Below are 20214 nucleotides of genomic sequence, written 5' to 3' on the forward strand. Positions count from 1 at the left end.
GCTCTTCAGAAAGCATACAGCACACTGGAGAAATAAACATTTTGGAGCTATTCAGAAGTTTATTAAACATTGCAAAACATTTTCCAGAGGAACTGAGGCTAGAACACAATGTAGGCTGTTATATGAAGAAATATGGGGAAATTCTGCAAGGGCAATAACACCATTTACTTTGTTGCTCTCGGTTTAAATTATTTAAATTTAAATTATTCATCACTTCAGTTTTGTATAATTTGCACACACAGGTACAATAATGGAAATAGTTCCTAAGAGAATATGGCATTTTCAATATGCCATTTGCACTCAGATATGATGTTACCATGGGATTGTTATAAGAACATAGATGTAAAATTAGTTGGAGCCTACATTATAGCACATGACAATGTCTCCTTACTAAGAACACTTTAGTTTTAGATTCTTTTCAAAAATACTGAAAAAGGGTGGAACCGCTCCTTCAAGTAAATTGTTTTGTTAACCATACCAGCTTAAGAAAAAAAAAAAATCTCAACACTTCCAGCAGCTAAGCATGTCACAGGGGGTTCAGAGAACAATAACTAATCGGACTCACTTACGAGGAAAAATTAAGAAAGCTAAAAATGCATAGCTTGGCTAAAAGACAACAAAGGAGGAACCTGATCACCTATAAACATATGAAAATTATTATTATTTGAATTACATTAGCACCCCGGGCCCCAACCACAATCAGATCCCCACTGTGCTGGGCACTGTAGTCTGTAAGTATACAGAGTTGCTTCCTTCAAGTATAAAGATAAGCTATAGGTAGAAGGCAGTAATGCAAGGGACCTACAGGCATTTAGCATAAGAATATGAGGCCTATAAGCCTTAGCATAAGATAGTTAACCAGAAGCTGCCAACCCTCCAGGATTGGCCTTGAGTCTCCCAGAATCGGCATTCATCTCCCGGTGACTACTGAAAGCAATTCAGGAGATTTTAAGAAAATGACATTACATCATGTTGGGAGAAAAAAATCTCCTTGAATAGCTTCAGTCAGAGTTAGCAACCTTAACAAGAAGTGAGATTAGGTCAAAAGCTATAAAATATAATGCTGTGATAAACAATTATGCTTAAAATGTTGACAGATAGCTGCAAGAAATTAGTTGGATTACATTTTGTGTATTTTACATTAGGAACATCAGCAGACGTTCAACCGCAGGATTGCTAAAGTAACCAACTGACTTATATACTAATAAATCTGAGGTCTTTAATATACTAACCTATAGGATAAGGATGCCCCAACATTATCAAAGTGACAAAGTTTAGATATGGACAGATGAGGCCAGACATCCTTAAGAATATTCGTGGTGGCCAGCAAACCGTAGAAGAGGATTAAGCACGGCCTAGGCTGTAGAGATCTTTTGGAATGCCAGAGATAGGACAGAATCTTCATGGACCACCACTTGTCTCACCATCTCTGGCTCTCCACAAGGATTGTGTGCATATACTCTTGTTATGACGCTGGATGTTAAAACCGTATTATATTATTGCTGCCAACTTGTTTGAGTTGGAGCGTTTGGGTGTTTAATAATTGCGTTAACAGAACTATTGCAAAGTCCGAAGCTTTTTCCTAAGTGTGAGTGTTGCCACTGTGCATACTGGGGTTCCCAACTTAATAGTAATTCTACTAACACTGGGGCTGATTTTAGGACTAGACCCTACCAAATCTCAGAGTGTTAATTGGGAATTTTTAAGTAATCAAGTTAACTAAACATAATCAATAAAGAAGACTACAAGAGACAGTCCTTGCCTCAAAGAGTTTACAATCCGAACAGATAAGACAAAGAGTAGATGGGGAAGCAGAGAAGCCAAGTGACTTGCTCAAGGTCATGCAGTAGGTCAGTGACAGAGCATGGGGAGAGAACTCAGGTTTTCTGAATTCCACTTCAGTGCTCTGTCCACTGGACCACACTGCATCAAATATAGATAAGATATATTTACTGTGGTACAAAGAGATATAAATAGGCAATATTAAAAATGGAACACGCAGCCTACAAGAAAAAGCTTCCAGACTCAGCTACAGAAGACTTGAAATAGTGTCCCATAGAATGTGGTGAAAGACCACCACTTGAGACATTGAAATTAAACTGGACACTATACCACAACATGTACTTCAGGAAATTTGCCTGCATTGGTAACCAAATTGCCTGGATAAATATGGATATATCTTGAGCACCATCACACTGAATGCTGAATACAGGATTTAAGAGACTCAGAGAGGCAGTCACAGTATGGAACATCTTCACTGTTCCTCCTTGGATAGAACGGTCAAGTTTTTAAGGGTCATTCTAGGTGTGTTTATGTGTTGGGGAAGTCTAGGGAGAGATTAAGGAAGAAACAGACACACTTTACATTCTTCCCTATTAAAAATACATCTCTTTGTAAAGGATTTCCATCGCTGGAACTTAAATCCTCATCTTCAGCTGAGAAAATGTCCTGTCCTGACAAATGAAAGCTTATCCCTGGGCTCTGTCAGATAGAATGTCCGCAAATGACTTAAGCATTCTCAGTGGATTGCGAAAGGAAAGATAGTGTCTAATGGGAGGAAGTCAGAGGTTACTGAAAGCAAGGCCCAGGACCCTGATGTGCATTTGATGTTGGTTGGGAAGCACATATAGAGTCCAGTGTACCAATGTAACGAGCTCTTCTTGACTTGTCCAACTCAGGAAGGAGCTACAGCAAGCTGGACTAGTCTGAGCTTTTGTGTGGCCTCTTCATTCAGCATCATGTACAAAGAATTGAAGTAGTCCAGTACAGAGATGACAAAGACTAGGAAAACTGGCCATGTCTTCATCCAAGAGGAAGAACAGCAGTCTCCTAGCTAATGAAAGATGTAAAAAAAGCATTTCTCATCACTGGTATGAGCACACCAGTGAGTTTAGCAGAATTCAGACTGCACAAACATCTTGAAAATGAGAAGCCAGATACCCTTGCTAGAGAAGCCATCATTGTTTCTGCCACTTCTTCAAAGTACTTCCCTCTTGCTATCAGCATAATCTCTGCCTTTCTTGGATAAAAGATTGGGTCAGCTACTTTTCATACACAGATTCATTGAGTGTTGTGGTGAAAGTGTTATCTGCTTCAGAGAATAAAATAAGAACTGGGTCTCATGACGTATGGATGGTATTTAAATTCATGATTTCCCCAAGAGGTCTAATACAGATGCTAAAAACTAGAGGAATAAGCTCTGCTCTCATGGGACTGCAAGTGTGAACATTTCTGTGGACGAATAGATGCCATCACAACTCTATGGAAATCTAGCCAAAAACGAAACAGAGCAAGCTCAATCCCACACACCAATGGGCCAGTAGTAATACTGTGACATATATCTAAGGCTTTTTATAGATTTAACAGTATTAGAATGGATATTTGTCCATTGTCTGGATGAGACAGTTTACTTTAATGAGCAGCATGATTTCCACATCATATGAAGCCTGATTTGGGTAGGCCAAGAATACTGGTGGTGTTCAGCTGCTAAAACTGGCTTGCCACGACTTTCTCAATAACTGGACCTGGGACAGATCGTGTAGGAGTCTTTTTCTTTAATAACTTCTGCATTTCTATGAACTGTAAAGCCAAGGGCTGAATATACACCTTTAGGTACTTTATCCTTTGACACTGCAAGGGCTGATCCCTCCAAAAAAAGGTGGGGATGGAACTTGATTGGACAATGTGAGGAAATCCCTACCGTTTCTGGGGAGAGATAACTTCAGTTCCCTTTGTTCTTAAATCAGATACCTCTCAACCTTTTTTCTACACAAAGTTAATGATAATAAACACATTTTCAGAGATAGTCAAAGCTGATGAATAGGGCCCTACCAAATTCATGGCCACGAAAAACACCTCATGGACTATGAAACCTGGTCTCCCACTGTGAAAACTGGTCTTTTCTGTGTTTTTACCCTAAACTATACAGATTTCATGGGGGAGACCAGCGTTTCTCAAATTGGGGGTTCTGACCCAAAAGGGAGTTGCAGGGCGGTTGCAAGGTTATTTTAGGGGGATCACAGTATTGCCACCCTTACTTCTGCACTACATTCAAGCTGGGTGGCCAGAGAGTGGCGACTGTTGGCCAAGCGCACAGCTCTGAAGTCAGTGCCCTGCCAGAAGTAGTGCAGAAGTAAGAGTGGCAATACCATACAATGCCATCCTTACCTCTGCACTGCTGCTTTCAGAACTGGCGACTGGAGAGTGGCAGTTGCTGACAGAGGGCCCAGCTCTGCAGGCAGCAGCGCAGAAGTAAGGGTGACAATACCATACCATGATATCCTTACTTCTGTGCTGCTGCTGGTGGCAGTTCTGCCTTCAGAGCTGGGGTCCTGGCCAGCAGCTGCCGCTCTCCAGTTGACCAGCTCTGGAGGCAGAGCCGCCACTGCCAGGAGCAGCACATAAGTAACTGTAGCAGTACCGCAAACCCCCTACAATAACCTTGTGCCCACCCCCCCCACATACGCACACACACACACAACTCCTTTTGGGTCAAGACCCCTACAATTACAACACATTGAAATTTCAGATTTAAATAGCTGAGATCATGAAATTTATTATTTTTAAAATCCTGGGACCGTGAAATTGACCAAAATGGGCCATGAATTTGGTAGGGCCCCACTGATGAGGTATATCAAATTCAAAATATCCTACTTCTCATTAGTTGGACACCCTCCTCTCAGAAAACTTTGAGAATTATGGAAGTGCCTGGGAACAACTTAATAGTAAGAATTGTATCCTAAACTCAGCTTAAAACTGGACATGAATTCCTGCTTTTCTCTAAAAGCAGATGGCCAAGTGATGTGAAATTTCACATGTGATAGTTTTATGCCCTTTGAATTTTCTGTGTAGTTTTTGTTTGCTTTCTCTTCATACATTTTTAATAGGAAGTCTTTGAATTTGGGATCTGGCTGAAATATTTCCATGTCGGTCCTACTTTTCAATGTTGAAAGATTTATTTTAAAAACATTATCTACACAAAAATTAGTAGAGGTGTGAATCAGGAGTAGTACTGGTGTAGCGGGTAGTTTAAAAAATTGGATGTGGGATCAGTTCTAACTGTTATTCATATTATTATTGAAAACATATGGATTGTGCACCTAAGCCTGAATGACTGGGCAAAAAAACTTTTCCACAACACCAAGTGTCAGCAGCTACACTTTTCTGACAGATTGTATCTTACAATGGCAACGGATTCATACACAGCAGCTCACACAAAATCTCCAACTGGTTGGATTTCTAATCCCACACAGATCCACGATCAGTCACCCTGCCCCATCTCCACTTAACTATTTAGTAAAACAAACCAAGAAATTAATACATAAAAAGAGTTTCACCGTGAATCAGTTAGGTTTGTTACATATATAAACATATCTCGCACAAAGTTACCTATGCAAGAAAGTGAACAGTGAAACCACCTAACAGTACACTCTACTCCTCCACCCAGAAAGTAGAGACTTCACTATTACTACAACTAATACCACCAGGCACCGTGTCCCAATCTGTGCCCCTACCCCATCTCACCCCTGCCCTTCCCCTCCGCCCCCCCGGTCCAGATCTTGTATCCTCTGCATTTGAATCAGGCAGCACTCTCCTCCATGTTGTCCGGTCCGAGGGAGGGTGGAAAGTGTGTCACTGACCGCAAAAGGGAGAGTCATTCCACTCTCAGTTCAGACATCCGGACCTAACTGAGCCCACAGAAGCCCAGAGCTGCAGTTACAGGGAATGTGGTTCTGAGCCCCAGGCTGGAGCATGCTCAGTGCAGACACAATCTTTGGGGAATTTAAATGATAAAATCTAAGATGTGAAAGGTGATTTTTCAGAGGCTTATAATTAGGCCAAATTTGGTGGATTTTCCTGGGGATGGCAAAAGGTCCCTGTTCCAAAGGAAAGGGGCATTAAAACATTTCAAAGAAAAGGTCACCAACTTTTTTTTTAACATGGGCAAAACAACATTTTTTTCCTTGCCCTGTTCTTTGAAATGGCTCAATTATTTTGACCGCAATTTTTCAAAAAAATTCAACCATAGAGACACACCCAGCATGGAAAATTTGAGCCCAAAGGATTAAAGTTTGGCAAAGTTATAAGGAACAGAAAACAAAGACTAATAATGGGAAGCGTCAGGCAACTTTAGTAAGCGGTACTACCAGCCTTGCCTATAAAAAAAAAAAAAAAAAAAAAAAAAAAACTTTGCAGGGTTGTAGCTGTGGTGGTCCCAGGAGATCAGAAAGACAAGGTGGGTGAGGTAATTTAGGCTAAACAGAGCTCTTCATCAAGTCAGCACTTATAATATATAATACAGTGCAATATGTGTTAACAACTTTCACAAAAGCCAAAAACAGTATTTTACCTTGATATCAGAAGTGTCACGCTGGCTGTTGCGCCATGCTCTTGAAATTGATGAAAAAGTTCTATCTGCATGGTCAAACTTCCCGCCTTGTACATGTAGGAAAAATGTCGTAAAGGGCTCCTATGAAAGAAAAAAAATGAAGTGATACTTTTTGAAAGAAATGTGATAAAAATGGCAATTGCAATGTCTGAAGTTTACAGTTACTCTTACTTCATTTCCTGGTGCATAAGTGGTTAATTGGGACAGGTTATTTCTGCTACCCACCTGATGAATAATTCAGACATGGCTGTTTTTGTGTGTGAGTAACCCTTATTTCTACTCTGCTGTGCTCAATGTAAATTAAGACAAATAAAAGCTTGTAAAAAATGGAAGGGAAATATTTATAGATCAGTCGTGACATGAATTGCTTTTAAACACATTAAGAAGAAAAAGCTGAATATTTTTATTATCCAAGGATTTGTGTGGGTTTGTTTATTTATTTTTAAATAAAGTGTTTCCAAAAATAATTGCATGGCTTAATCAGCTAAGATTTTCTTCTTTTGTTCAAGTTTATCTATTAATGCAAACAAATATTTAATACTTAATGTAACTTTACCATTGTTATTGCTAAATCTGTAATTTATGATTTAGAAAAGAAAAATGTTTGAAAGATTTAAAAGCCTCCTCTTAGTTAAAGAACACTTAAGCACATATTAGTGGGTAATTGCTTGAAATTAGCTAAGCACTATAAATTACTTCAAGGATTTATGTATGCTTGTACCATTCTAACAAGCTTTAATTAATGATGTGCTGCTAATGCTTTCCCAAAGAAATTACTTTCTAGAAGATAAATCACCTTTCAATTTTACAGAAACATGCACTGTTTAAGCAATATATTGTCAATACGTTGCATCCACAATGTTACCTGCATATATACTGCAGCATCATTTAAAACAAATATGACAATGTGAAATCTTATGAGCATCTTAAGATATCTGATTTTAACTTTTAGGGATGAAAATTAAATACGTTCGTAAGAATTTTAAATTTTTCAGAGTACGCCCCAATGAAAAAAATCATGTGAGGAAGAGAAGTTCAACCTATTTAATGTAATACAATGAGGTCTACTTGAAAAGCATATTTTAAAGGAAAAAGAGCTTTTATACTGGTTTGAGAAGGCTACCCCATAAAAATTAAAACATGATGTTCAGAGTTTGCAACAGATTTTATCCTTGGAAATTGAAACAAGTTGCTGACAATCAATTACTTCAAAATCTCAATTGCCTTATATTCTGTTGGGTTTTAATTTACTCATGGTTTCTGATTATTTGTTGCTTTCATTATTATTTAAAAGAAAAAATATTTTTAAGGACTGTACTTACAATTCTCAACAACCAAGTGAGCGCAAAACTTGCAGTTGAGTAATGAGTGCCATAGTGAAACTTTGGAACCTGATCATCTTCCCATGATTCATATCGCTCTGCGAAGAATGCTGCTCTCTTTGGGTTTAGAGCACCAATTGGCTAAAACAAAGGAGACAATCACCACATCATAATCATAACCAGTTTTCAGTGTCTTTCCAAACAGAATTATTAGCATGCATGCAAATATGTTGTCTAGGATTTTTTTTTCTTGTTTGTTTTTTGCAAAAGCAGACAGAGTTGGTATGTGAGTGAAGAGAAATGTGGATCTCAAACTTGGATAACATACACACAGGTGATGGAAGAAGCTGTTACGTTCCATCAGTATAGTCTAATTTCGGTTGAACACTGATCATCACTAACAAGCATTTCACAGCAGACAGTATTACACAAAGTGGATCCTAGGTGTGTGATGTTTTGTAGACTATTGAATGAGTTGTGAGCAACAGTTACAAACATGGCTTTGGACCTTGATGTTTTAGGAAAGGTGTCAGGCTGACCAAGAGTGAGAGGGAATGTCAAGTGTAGCTGGAATGTTGATATTAGAACTAGTGTTTGATTTTTTGTTTGGTTTCTTGTTGTTGGTCCTGTTTGTTTTGTTTTTTTAAATGGTAACTCATCCCATGAGAAATTATACCTAAAGAATAAGATTTGTCTGCACATAATGCAGGAAAATGAGAAAGACAAATTATATCAGAAAGTATTGATATCAAAAATCAAACTAAGTTAATTAAATATGCAAAATTACCAAAAAGACTTACCACATTTTTATAAACATTGCTAAAATGGGATTTAATTAATGCAAAATACAAAGTTTTGGTATACATGCCATGTGTTTCTTCAATGGGATTATTCCTATATCAGGATTCGGTGGTCTTTTAATTGTTTCATATGTATAATACTTTAAGAGATCTGAAATATTTTGGTACATATGGGCAATATTTGATACATTTCTACTATATGTACAGAGATTGATATAGAATAGTGTTTTCTTATACCATTAAATTAAATGATGCACATGTAAACAGATTATGGAAGTGCCTGGTTATAACTGAAGAATACCCTTGCAGAAAAGATATTTTCACATTTATCATCTTACTAAAATAAAATTAACAGATATACTTAACAATACATACAAGATGAGACAAACATTCAAGGTAAAACTTCTAAGCAAAAGTAACAATCAATAATACAGCTCTGAGTCAGTGAAAACAGAGGTTTCCTTTGGTTAGATGTAAAAAATAATTTAGAATCTAAGTAAAAAAATAATCTCCATTGCCATATTTATAATTTTGGAACTATTTGGATTATCTGATTACTACTATAAAAGTATATGTTTACTTGCAGATGGCATCTGATGTACTATATCAACTGCAAGTAGTTTTTCTTTTAGATAACAGATCAAACAAGGATTTAAGATCTAATCTTACTTAAAGCAGTTTTCACTTTGCAATTGGATAAAGAAAACATCTTAGGTTGATTACTATTTTTGCAGTTCACTAATTTGAAATGTAACCCTTTTAAAGGAGTGATTGCTTGTAGAAAAGGATGTTATCTGATTTAGTATTCCAGGGAAGAATGCAACTGACTCCAAGAACTATCTTTTTTGTTACAGAACCATTTTGGAATCTCCATCTGCACAGATTTTCCCTAAAGACTCAGCTATGCTGGAGGGGAAAAAAGGAGAAATAAGATCATTCGTAAAAAAACTGTATGAATGAAAAATAGAATCAGTGCTGTATCTATATAGTACTGTAGCATTTTAAGTATTCACTTAATTTGCTCCTATTTTTATTACCCTGCAAATGAGTATACCCCAAATCAATAGTTATAGAATTACATTCCTTGAATATAAAGCTAAAACCAATTAGGATTGATTTCATTCTCTTTTGAAAAAATGGTATCATGCAGAGATCCATACAGCTAAAATCCACGGTATTGATTCTCACTATTATTGTTACAGTTGGTTTCTTAAGCCTGCAACAGGACAACCATCAAGACATGCCACATTTATTTTCAAGCAAATAAAAAAAAAAGTCCCCAAATGACAGAAAGCTTAGGGAGGGGAAAAAAAAACAAAAACAAAAACAACGAACCACAGAGCTGTGCACTGACAATGATACACTATCAGCTTACTCAGAGAAGTTACAGTGGGAATACACACATTGAATTATACATTACACGAATGCACTGATTTATTGTGGTAATAACATCCACCTCATTAAAAGATTCTGCTTTGCTGCAGTCGGAGAGCTACATATTGTTTACTGCTATAAATTAATGGCAGTGCACAAAACACTGTGGAACCCCTCTAACAATAGATCTGTAATGACAGTGCTGTATATCACAGCTTCCTCAGCAGCTTCATAATAAAATGGAGACAATGTATTGGTCTAATACATTCTACCATGCTGGCCCATATTTTTCTGACAACTGCTTTAGCAGACAAGGTGATTCAACAATGCTATAAAGTGCTGTAAACCGTTAACTAAGCTTGAGCCATAGAGGAAATCATTGTATAGTGGCTATTCAAAAATCCTCCCAAGGCTGAACTTAATTAAAAATGTTAATCCAAATTTCTCAGTAACGCATATATTTGGAAACAAATAGGTAACCGTTGTTAACTACTGAGGTTGGGGATGATGGCTGATTCTTCTTCCTATGGCAAAAAGAGGAAATTCACACGAAGCTATGTAAATGTACTAACAGAAATGATGGGAGCAGAGTTGCTCACTAGCCAACATGGTTTCCCTCCAGCTACAAATCAGAGAAAAATGACAAACTGAAAGCTATAGCCTTCATCCTCAGTAATTCCATTCTTTGTTGCTGCAATGGATGGAATAGAAGAAGTAGATCTTAGTCTGTAGATTAAATGATCAGATACTCCTAGTAGTGTATGAGGAGAGGCAAAAATATGGTAAGTAAGTTTTTGTTTTGCTTATTTTAAAAGAGTTAATGATCTTGTGCTCAACCAGAGGTACGTACAAAAGCTACATATGATGGGAACATGGAGACTCCAGTCTTCCCAGGAATATTAAACTTTTAAAGTGTTCTTGGTGTAGCAGTATTTTTTAAACATAATTTTTGGTCTAGAATTGAATATAGCAAATCCCAGTCTTTGGATCACTTTAAATTTCCTTCCTTTAAAATAGACTAAAGCAGATTTGGACTGTTGAAAAACAATCAATTACAATGTGCTGATATTTGGTGGTTTTGCTAATTTAAAATATGCCTTGGCACTATGGTGTGTTGCTGTATTCATTAGTTATGAATCTTCTGTTGATTTTACTGCTTTACATGCTGTACTTATTAGAGCAGTTGCACATCTTGCCTGCATTTTCAGGTACAGAAGCCTTGTCTCAAAGACCATTATCAGAATGCTATTTGTACACTTCTCTCATCTAGACAAATATAAGAATTTTCACGGTGTCTATCACATAAGCACACATTCTAGAGTATAACAAAGAAAAATAATGGAAGACATTCACTTTGGAGAATGAACCGTTGAAGTCCTATTTAAACAGATTTAAGGTTTACAAGGTAGTATGCCTAGTTAAGGTATGTAGTGGCTTTCTTCCCTATATACTTTGTTTTGATTTTTAGCTAGCCTTATTTTAAGGATGTCATCTTTTGATGTCATCTGTGTCATCTTTACATTACTTTTATAACTGGATTCCTTTTCATACTGAAATGTAAGGTTTTTCCTTATTAAAGAAATTACACACTTTTTGTTTCACTGACTGTACACTTTTTACAGAGGCAAAATTTGGAGGATTTGTGATCATGAAATCTGGTCATTTGTCTTGGTTACTTAAAATCCACAAAGGATTTGAAAGGACAATGAGATGACATTTAGAGGCCAGAGTATTAATTGTTGTAGACAATAGGTGATTATAGTGTTTTAACAGTCTCTTCGCCTCTCTGGTTCTTGGAGAAATATTCCCAGAAACTGATTTTTGGAAACCAATGGGGTCCATGAATTCCCAGGAAGGGGGGGGGGGGGGGGGGGGGGGGACAACAGTAATTAGCTAAATGAAGATTTTTGGCCAGCAATAACACTAATTGAAGATTTTTGGCCAGCAATTCAATGGTCCGTAATGTAGTACAGGATTTTTAGACCAGTGAAAAGGTGTTCTTATTCATAGGACTACGTATTTCTGCTTTCCTTCATCATGAACAAGAATCATATTAGGTGATATCATCATTAATCATATTAGGACCCCCCCTACGGGCCATCTGAACTGGAGCTTTTTTCTGATCTATTCCATTAATAGTTTCTCTAGTTCTTCTTTCAGAGTGGTAGCCGTGTTAGTCTGTATTAGAAAAAAAAAAAAAAAAAAGAGGAGTACTTGCGGCACCTTAGAGACTAACAAATTTATCTGTAGTGTTAACCAGGATGGCCCATTTCAAGCAGTTGACAAGAAGGTGTGAATAACAGTAGGGGAAAAATTTGCATGGGGAAATAGTTTTTACTTTGTGTAATGACCCATCCACTCCAGGTCTTTATTCAAGCCTAATTTAATGGTGTCCAGTTTGCAACTGTTGCAAATGGTGTCAACTGTTTGAAATGGGCCATCCTGATTATCACTACAAAAGTTTTTTTTCCTCCTGCTAATAATAGCCCACCTTAATTGATTAGTCTTGTTACAGCTGGTATGGCAATACCCATTTTTTCTTGTTTTCCTTGTATGTGTATATATATATATATATATATATATATATATATATATCTTCCTACTGTATTTTCCACTGCATGCATCCGATGAAGTGGGTTTTAGCCCACTTTAAGTTTTTGCCCAAATAAAATTTGTTAGTCTCTAAGGTGCCAAAAGTACTCCTCGGGTTTTTTTTTTTTTCTAGTTCTTCTGTTATTTGGTTGACTACCTGTTATTCATGTTGAAACTATCTTTTTCACTTATTTCTACTCTTGATGACTCCATCTGTTATGTCAGAATCCTCTAACAAGAACTGTCTCCCTCATTTTATATATTTTGGATGGTTGTGAAGATTTTATTTCTTGTAATATATTTCTGTAGTACCAGATGGAAAACTCTTTGGTCTCCTCATAATGCTTTCTCTGTTTGTAAGTACTATCACTGTCCTTGAAGCAAAACATTTGTCACCCCATTATAACTGTGTCCTCTGAGTCTTGGAACTCCTGTTTTCCTTAAGAGTATTCTGAAGTATGCTGACATTATCTGATTTCTTCCAGGTGTTTTTTCCAAGGTCTTTTATTGTATTCACAACATTTTCTTGTCTTCCTGTTTTTCTTAATCTCAGTTTCTGATTTTCATTAATAATTTTCAGTCACTGCTTACTTGTTTGTTACTTCCTACATTGGTTTCATGGGCGTACTCGATGTCACAACCTATTAGGTTTTCGTTTTCTTTATTGAAGATTTTAGAATCACCCCTACAGATTAGACAACTTCTAATCAATAGGCTTTTTCTAAGAATATTTGGGCTATATTCTTACTGGTTAGTTTGAGTCTCTCCAATTTCACACTTATTCTGAGTTTGCAAAATGGCATGAGACATCATGAATGGCAGGGGGGCAAGGACAACGGAGACAGAAAGGGCCAGAACTTTATCAACATACTCAAAAATGTAACTGAAAGGATAACTCTTGAAAGGAAAAGATTCATTTCTGCTTTGCAGACCTCTTTGGCCCCAGGGAGACCCGCCACAGAACCTGTCATAGGTGATGGGCATTAAATAATGATGGTCCTCCCTTATGGGGGCATCAGACGCTACTAAAGGATCATTGTCTCCACCCATTCAAACCCTTGACCCACAATGTGCTCCAGCTATAATGGCTAGGATGTTTTAGTCTCTAAGTGTAGTGATTCTCAGGATATAAGCTGCCAAAGTTGCATCTGAATTAAAATGGCAGGAAAAAATATATGAAGACAGTAAGCACAACAACATACACTTCTTTTCAAGATCTGATATCTTATTACATACTTAGGCTAGAAATACTTTGGCAGACCAGAAAGCCTCTAAGCACTGGTCCAAGGACCAGTGATCATAAATTTAAAAAAATAAAATCTGATCCTGAACTTGCTTCTCCTCTTGATTTTTTCATCTATTTCTGCCTGATCTTACCCACTATCTGAAGTTTTGTAAATCTACTTCTTTGCACTGTTGAGTTATGCTTCTCAGCATATTTGCCAAGTATGATCTTTGTTCTTCCTAGGATTTATTTTCAAGACCACTTATCTGGTTTTCATTATTGAGATTTTTCAATAACTTGTGTTTGGTCAAACACATCTTCAGAAAAAGTATACAGTCTTGATTTGAAGACAACATAGAATCATAGAAGATTAGGATTGGAAGAGACCTCAGGAGGTCATCTAGTCCAATCCCCTGCTCAAAGCAGGACCAATCCTCAACTAAATCATCCCTGCCAGGGCTTTGCCAAGCCGGGCCTCAAAAACCTCTAAGGATGGAGATTCCACCACCTCCCTAGGTAACCTATTCCAGTGCTTTACCACCCTCCTAGTAAAATATTGTTTCCTAATATCCAGCCTAGACCTCCCCCACTGTAACTTGAGACCATTGCTCCTGGTTCTGTCATCTGCCACTGCTGAGAACAGCCGAGCTCCAACCTCTTTGGAACCCCCCTTCAAGTAGTTGAAGGCTGCTATCAAATCCCCCCTCGCTCTTCTCTTCTGCAGACTAAACAAGCCCAGTTCCCTCCGCCTCTCCTCATAAGTCATGTGCCCCAGCACCCTGATCATTTTCGTTGCCCTCCACTGGACCCTCTCGACATCCACATCCTTTCTGTAGTGGGGGGGCCCAAAACTGGACGCAATATTGCAGATGTGGCCTCACCAGTGCCAAATAGAGGAGAACAATCACTTCCTTTGATCTGCATCAAGAGATGGAGAATTCACACTTCCCTTGGTAGTTTGTTCCGGTGGTTAATCATTCTCCCTGTTAAAAACGTGTGCCTCATTTCCCATTTGAACTTGAGAGGCTTCAGCTTCCAGCCATTGGTTCTTGTTATGCCTTTCTCTGTTAAATTAAAGAGCCCTTTAGTACCCAGTATTTTCTCCAATTACAGTATTTATTCACTGTGATCAAGTCACCTCTCAATCTTCTTTTTCATAAACTAAACAGATTGAGATCTCTAAGTCTCTCACTGTAAGGCAAGTTCTCTAGCCCTTAAGTCACTTTTGTGGCTCTTTTCTGCAACCATCCTAATTTTTCAACACCTTTTTTAAAATGTAGATGCCAGAACTGTGCACAGTATTCTAGTATCTGCCTCACCAATGTGGTATACACCTCTATTCCTATTCACTACTCCCCTATTTACACACTGAAGCATTGCATTAGCCCTTTTTGTCACAGCATCACACTGGAAGCTCATCTTGAGATGCTTGTACCCTATAACTCCTAAATCCTTTTCAGAGTCACTGCATTCCAAGACACAGTCCCCCCCATTCTGTAGGATGGCCTACATTCCTTACCCCTCCTTGTAAAAATCTGTGTTTTAATACAGCCAAATGCATTTTGCTTTAATGGGCCCAGCTTACCAATCATACCAGACTACTCTCTGACTGCCCTGTTTTCATCCCTATTTACCATTCTGCCAATCTTTGTCATCCACACATTTTATCAGCAGTGATTTCATATTTAGTTCTTGTCGTTATTCTATACTGTCTGATTCACAGTGGCTGTGAATACTCCTAATTTATATTAAGCTCTGGAGCAGGCTGGTAGTGCTTAATCGCAGTGTCTTCTAATGCACTGACTTTATTTTGGGTGCATTGAAATGTCCGGCATAAGTACAGAGCAAATCCTTAAAGTATAATAACTCCGCAGTTAAAACACAGTCTATACTAAGATCCTGTATAGACATTCAGAGCTTTATTTGTTAAGTCACCTTTGGATCAGGTGCAAAAACCTAACATTTAGTTCCCAGATATTAAGTGTTGAAGTCATGCTGATAAGGCAAACAGAGAGGGAACACTTCTTGGGATCGAAGGAAATTAGGGAGCTATTACACAGGAGTTCATACCTTTGGAACATTCAAGCTCAGGGGAAGCTTTGGCTGAGGTTTATGTTGCAGTATCGGAGGACATTTTGGTTTTTTTTTCCTGTTACTAATATAAGCTAAGCACCAAAAAAGGGTTTGGACATTTAAAATGTTGTCAATAGGACTATAACTGGAATGAAAAACTCATTGTCCTGGACCTGCAGGAAGAAAGACAAGATGGGTGTGGTTTTATTAGGCCACAACATTATGAATGTCCAATTCCTGTTTGCCACGGAACTGCCCCCCCCAGTACCTGCCCTGGACATCAGCAACTTACTATATTGTGACAACTTGAAACTTACCTGATGACCACTGGGTAGGTCAAAAACTAATCAAAAACTTGATTAGCACAATGCCCACAGCAAAATAAAAAAACCCAGTCCAATGTAATCCTAGGGATGGCAGCTGCTAATCCAGGCATGAGAGCGGGTTCAGGCCAGAGGGATATAGGATATACACCTTTCCTAGAATGTTCAGAAGCCAATGGCACACCTGAGTCTCACCAGCTCGCCCATCAGTTCAGGTAATGTTTCTCCCTTCCCTGACCACTTCTTCCCCCAAACCCGAGGGTGGAGGGACCCTTAAAGGAGCCATAACCCCTTTTTCCTGTCAGGCCAGACAAAGACCCCATGTCCTGAGGCAGCGGGAGGTGTGTGGGACAATTTGCATTTCAAAGTAACAGCAAGTTTGCTATAGACAACTGCACGTGGTTGGCTTTTGTGTCTGAGTGTAACCACATTTGCTTACATAGAAAGAAGAGAGGTTATTTCAGTGACCATGTATGTGACATAGTACCTTTTCTTCCCCTCACCTCTTTACCTGAATAGCATTATTATGGCGTGTTTTGTTAAAGATCATACTCAGATAATAATTTAGTTACATAGTACTACTGTCAGTTTAGAGGACTCCAATCTTAGGACATTAGTTCCACCATCTGTTAGAGAGCTAGCAGGGTTGTTGGGTTTGAATAACTCTAGGATTCTCTATTGGAATTGTCCCATGATTAGCATAACAAGTGAGTGTACTCAAATTATTTTACCTCAGAGTATGGCTCTTTTGCAATTGTGCTGCCTCCTTTGCCAATCACTGGAGATATGTACCTTTAACATCTGACACCAATCAAGTGAGTATCCATTTGTTCACATTCCACCTACTTAAACTTCTTCCCTTAAGACACAGGCATATCATTATGCACATGATTACAGGTATAACATATGGTTTTGAATAAAGGTATCTCAAAGAATTATTTGGTATCTAGCATTGCAGTCCAACAAACAGGGTGTGAGAGTGTGTGTGTGTGTGACATAAACAGACAATAGTGAAAGTAATTCTTGAAGGTAACAGTTAAACATTAAGTACAGCTGATATTACAATCATTTCCAAAATATAAACAGGTTTCACATGCAAGTGAGAATAATTAAGTATCATCTACAAAATATATATACCAAAGCTCACCACACTAAAACAATTCACAAAGAGAATGGAGAAAAAAAATACCATATTACATAAATGGTCACTGAAACCACACAGGATCTTCCTGTGTATGCAAGTATGTGTGTAGGCCCAGACATAAAAGCCAGTCAAGGGTATTCCTCTACATCAAACTTGCTGTTACTTTGAGATGCAAATGAATTTTTCACTCAGACATTTATTTTATTTTATCCTGGTAAAGAGAGACACAGATAAATGGCCTCCAGTGGGCTCATTTAAGACTCGTATGCACTGTTTAGGGTGCAGACAACTATTTCTCATCAGCTCCTTTATCTAACTGACAAGAATAACCAACAGACCGTGATCAGCATTTTTATCAAATCCAGGCTCTTTGGATATTTTTTCATGTACTGCATATGGATAAAATGGCATAGCACTATCTCAACGTACTCTAAAATTAAATGTAATATAATCTAAACAGTACCAAAGCCACTGAGTTTTAGATCTATCAATATGATTTTTTCAGTGAGCTTTGTATCTCTCACAGATACATGTTTGAAGTGACACTAAATCAGGAGTGGGCAAACTTTGTGGCCCTAGGGCCACATCGGGTACAGAAATTGTATGGAGGACCGGGTAGGGAAGGCTGGGCGAGGCTGTGCCTGGCCCCCGCCCCCATTCCAGCCCCCTGGAACTCCCACCCCCATCCAACACCCCTACTCCCCACCCCTGACTGCCCCCTAGGACTCCTGCATCCTATCCAAAACACCCCTGGCTCTCTGCCCCCGACCATCCCCCCGGGATGCCCATCCCTATCCAATCCCCCCTGCTCCCCACCCCCTGACTGCCCCCCTGGAGCCCTCCTACCCCCTATCCAACTCTCCCTGCTCTCCCTGCCCCACATTACCTGTGGGATGGGGGAAAGGGGAGCTCAGTCCTTTCCCTGTGCGTTTCCCCTGCTCATTTGGCTGCTCTCCCTGGCAGTCGGGCAGGGCTCACTCCTTGTCTGGGCTTGGCTGCTGGGGACAGGGGCCAAGCATGCTGGAGGTGGAGGGGGGCCCTGGGTTGCTCTGCCCCTGTTCCTGGCAGCAGGGCCCAGGCCCCTTGACCACCCCCCTGCATCCCCCTCTGGAACTTCCCCGGACTGCGCCGCCCTGGAGCACCAGGTCTGGCCGTGCTATAGCCGTGCCGCCCAGCTGAAGCTGCAGCCACACTGTCCAGGTGCTGGGGGAACTGTGACTACAAGGGAGGCAGGGAGGGGAGCAGAAGAGGGGAGGCCAGGGGCTAGTCTCCGCCCCGCTCACCACGCTGCGGGGGAGTTGGGCTGGCTCCTCTGCAAGCCTGTCCGGACCCTGCTCCCTGGCAGGAGCTCGGGGGCCAGAGGGAAAGGTCCTGCGAAGGAGATGTGGCCCACAGGCCGTAGTTTGCCCCCCTCTGCACTAGATAGTCCTGAAAATGCGTTGGACCATATTATGCCATCAATATTTAAGCAAAACTTGCTTTTCAAATCAATGGGAAATTTTGTTTCACCTATTATGGCACAATGTGGCCCACTGACAGGGTGACCAAATGTCCCAATTTTATAGAGACAGTCCCAATTTTTGGGTCTTTTTCTTATGTAGGCTCCCTTGCTAGCTGCAACTCCCTTGCTAGGACTTTGAGAGGCTCATGGCAGGACTAAGTGTTATCTAGACCATCCCTGACAGCTGTGTTCTCTTCCTCTTCTCTCAGCTGGGCCTTTTAGTGAACTACAAAAAATCATTCCTTTTCCCATCATGGACAATAGAGTTCACTGACACCATCATCTCAAAGAAACACAGTTACTAGAGTTATTACTACAAAATTGTTTTTGCTCTTGTTCGTGGATGTTGCTGCTTTTAAAGATGAACATGTAAATAGATAATTTATACTTGGGATATGGACTGGTTTGTGCAAATCATTTAATTTTGTAGATAGCACATCTCTGGTGAACTGGTCACATGCTTTGCTGTTAAGATAATAATTCCATTATCATGTAAGGTGATTGGGGTGGAATATTCTTTTTTGTGTTTCCTAAACTACTTAGCATGAAGCGTATGTAAATCTTTTGCTTTGCTTATTTACCACATGATGTATAGTTGGGCTCCACCAGATTATCTGAGTCTGGATGGGCATAAGAGTGTTCAAAGCCCTTTGGGGGCACCTGATATCTCTTCTCCACTCTTTTCACAGTGGGAGGAAGAGTGGCCAGTGTTTGCCACAATCCTTTGGCCAGTTCCAGGATCCCCTCTCTAATAGGGAAGTCAATATTAGCCAGCATTGTGGTGCTCAAGATAACAAAGAGTTGGTGGAATTTCTCTTTCCGATGTCTCCACAATGTGTGACGGGAAATCCCGAAATGCTTTAAAGCTATTTATCACCAGTGCCGGGACTGGTGTCATTGTGTCATCTGGCAATGAGGACAATTTTTTGAGTGAAGACAGACAGATCTCTCTTTCTCCTGGAGGGCCTCTTTGGTTAAACTGTGGGTGGTTTGGTTAACGATGCCACTGTGGAATCGGATCGCCTCCTCTTTATAGAAATGTGGGAGGGGGATCTGCTCCTGGATGTGCCTGATGATGGTCCCCAGTAAGGCCCTTATGTCCAAGGTGGCATGACGTATGGGGGTTGGCCTGGTTGAGACTAGTGGCACTCATGCCCCATCTGGGACAGAGTTCTGAATGACAGCTACCTGGTGCCCTCCGTGGTGTAACTCTCTGAAGGGATCTCTCCTCAACGCTGGCAACTAAGCCTACTTTTCCTCTTTGAATGGTGGTGCTGTCAGATGGTATGACACTGGGGCCGGTTCCAGTGCTGGCCATCTCTTCAGCACAGGAAACAACTCTGGAGGTCCCTGGTATCTTTTCTTCTAGATTCCTCTAGCATGTATCTTGGGACCTTGGTAGGGTCCATCATGTTCAGCACCAGGTCAGCACCAAGTCTTTCATTCACTGTGCCATTCCCAGGCTGGGCGAG

General features: G+C 39.6%; 1 protein-coding gene across 9 annotated transcripts in view; it reads right to left on the minus strand.

Annotated features, from left to right (window-relative positions):
* LRBA (LPS responsive beige-like anchor protein) overlaps positions 1-20214 on the minus strand; it is a 549006-nt gene that overhangs the window by 150521 nt on the left and 378271 nt on the right. For all 9 annotated transcript variants that reach the window (XM_043545801.1, XM_043545802.1, XM_037897376.2 and 6 more), the window contains exons 45-46: positions 7711-7851; positions 6350-6469 (exon numbers count right to left, since the gene is read on the minus strand). In XM_043545801.1, the coding sequence (XP_043401736.1) occupies positions 6350-6469; positions 7711-7851 (261 nt within the window). The remainder of the gene's footprint in view (positions 1-6349; positions 6470-7710; positions 7852-20214) is intronic.

Source organism: Chelonia mydas, chromosome 4 (assembly GCF_015237465.2).
Source record: "Chelonia mydas isolate rCheMyd1 chromosome 4, rCheMyd1.pri.v2, whole genome shotgun sequence".
NCBI lineage: Eukaryota > Metazoa > Chordata > Testudines > Cheloniidae > Chelonia > Chelonia mydas.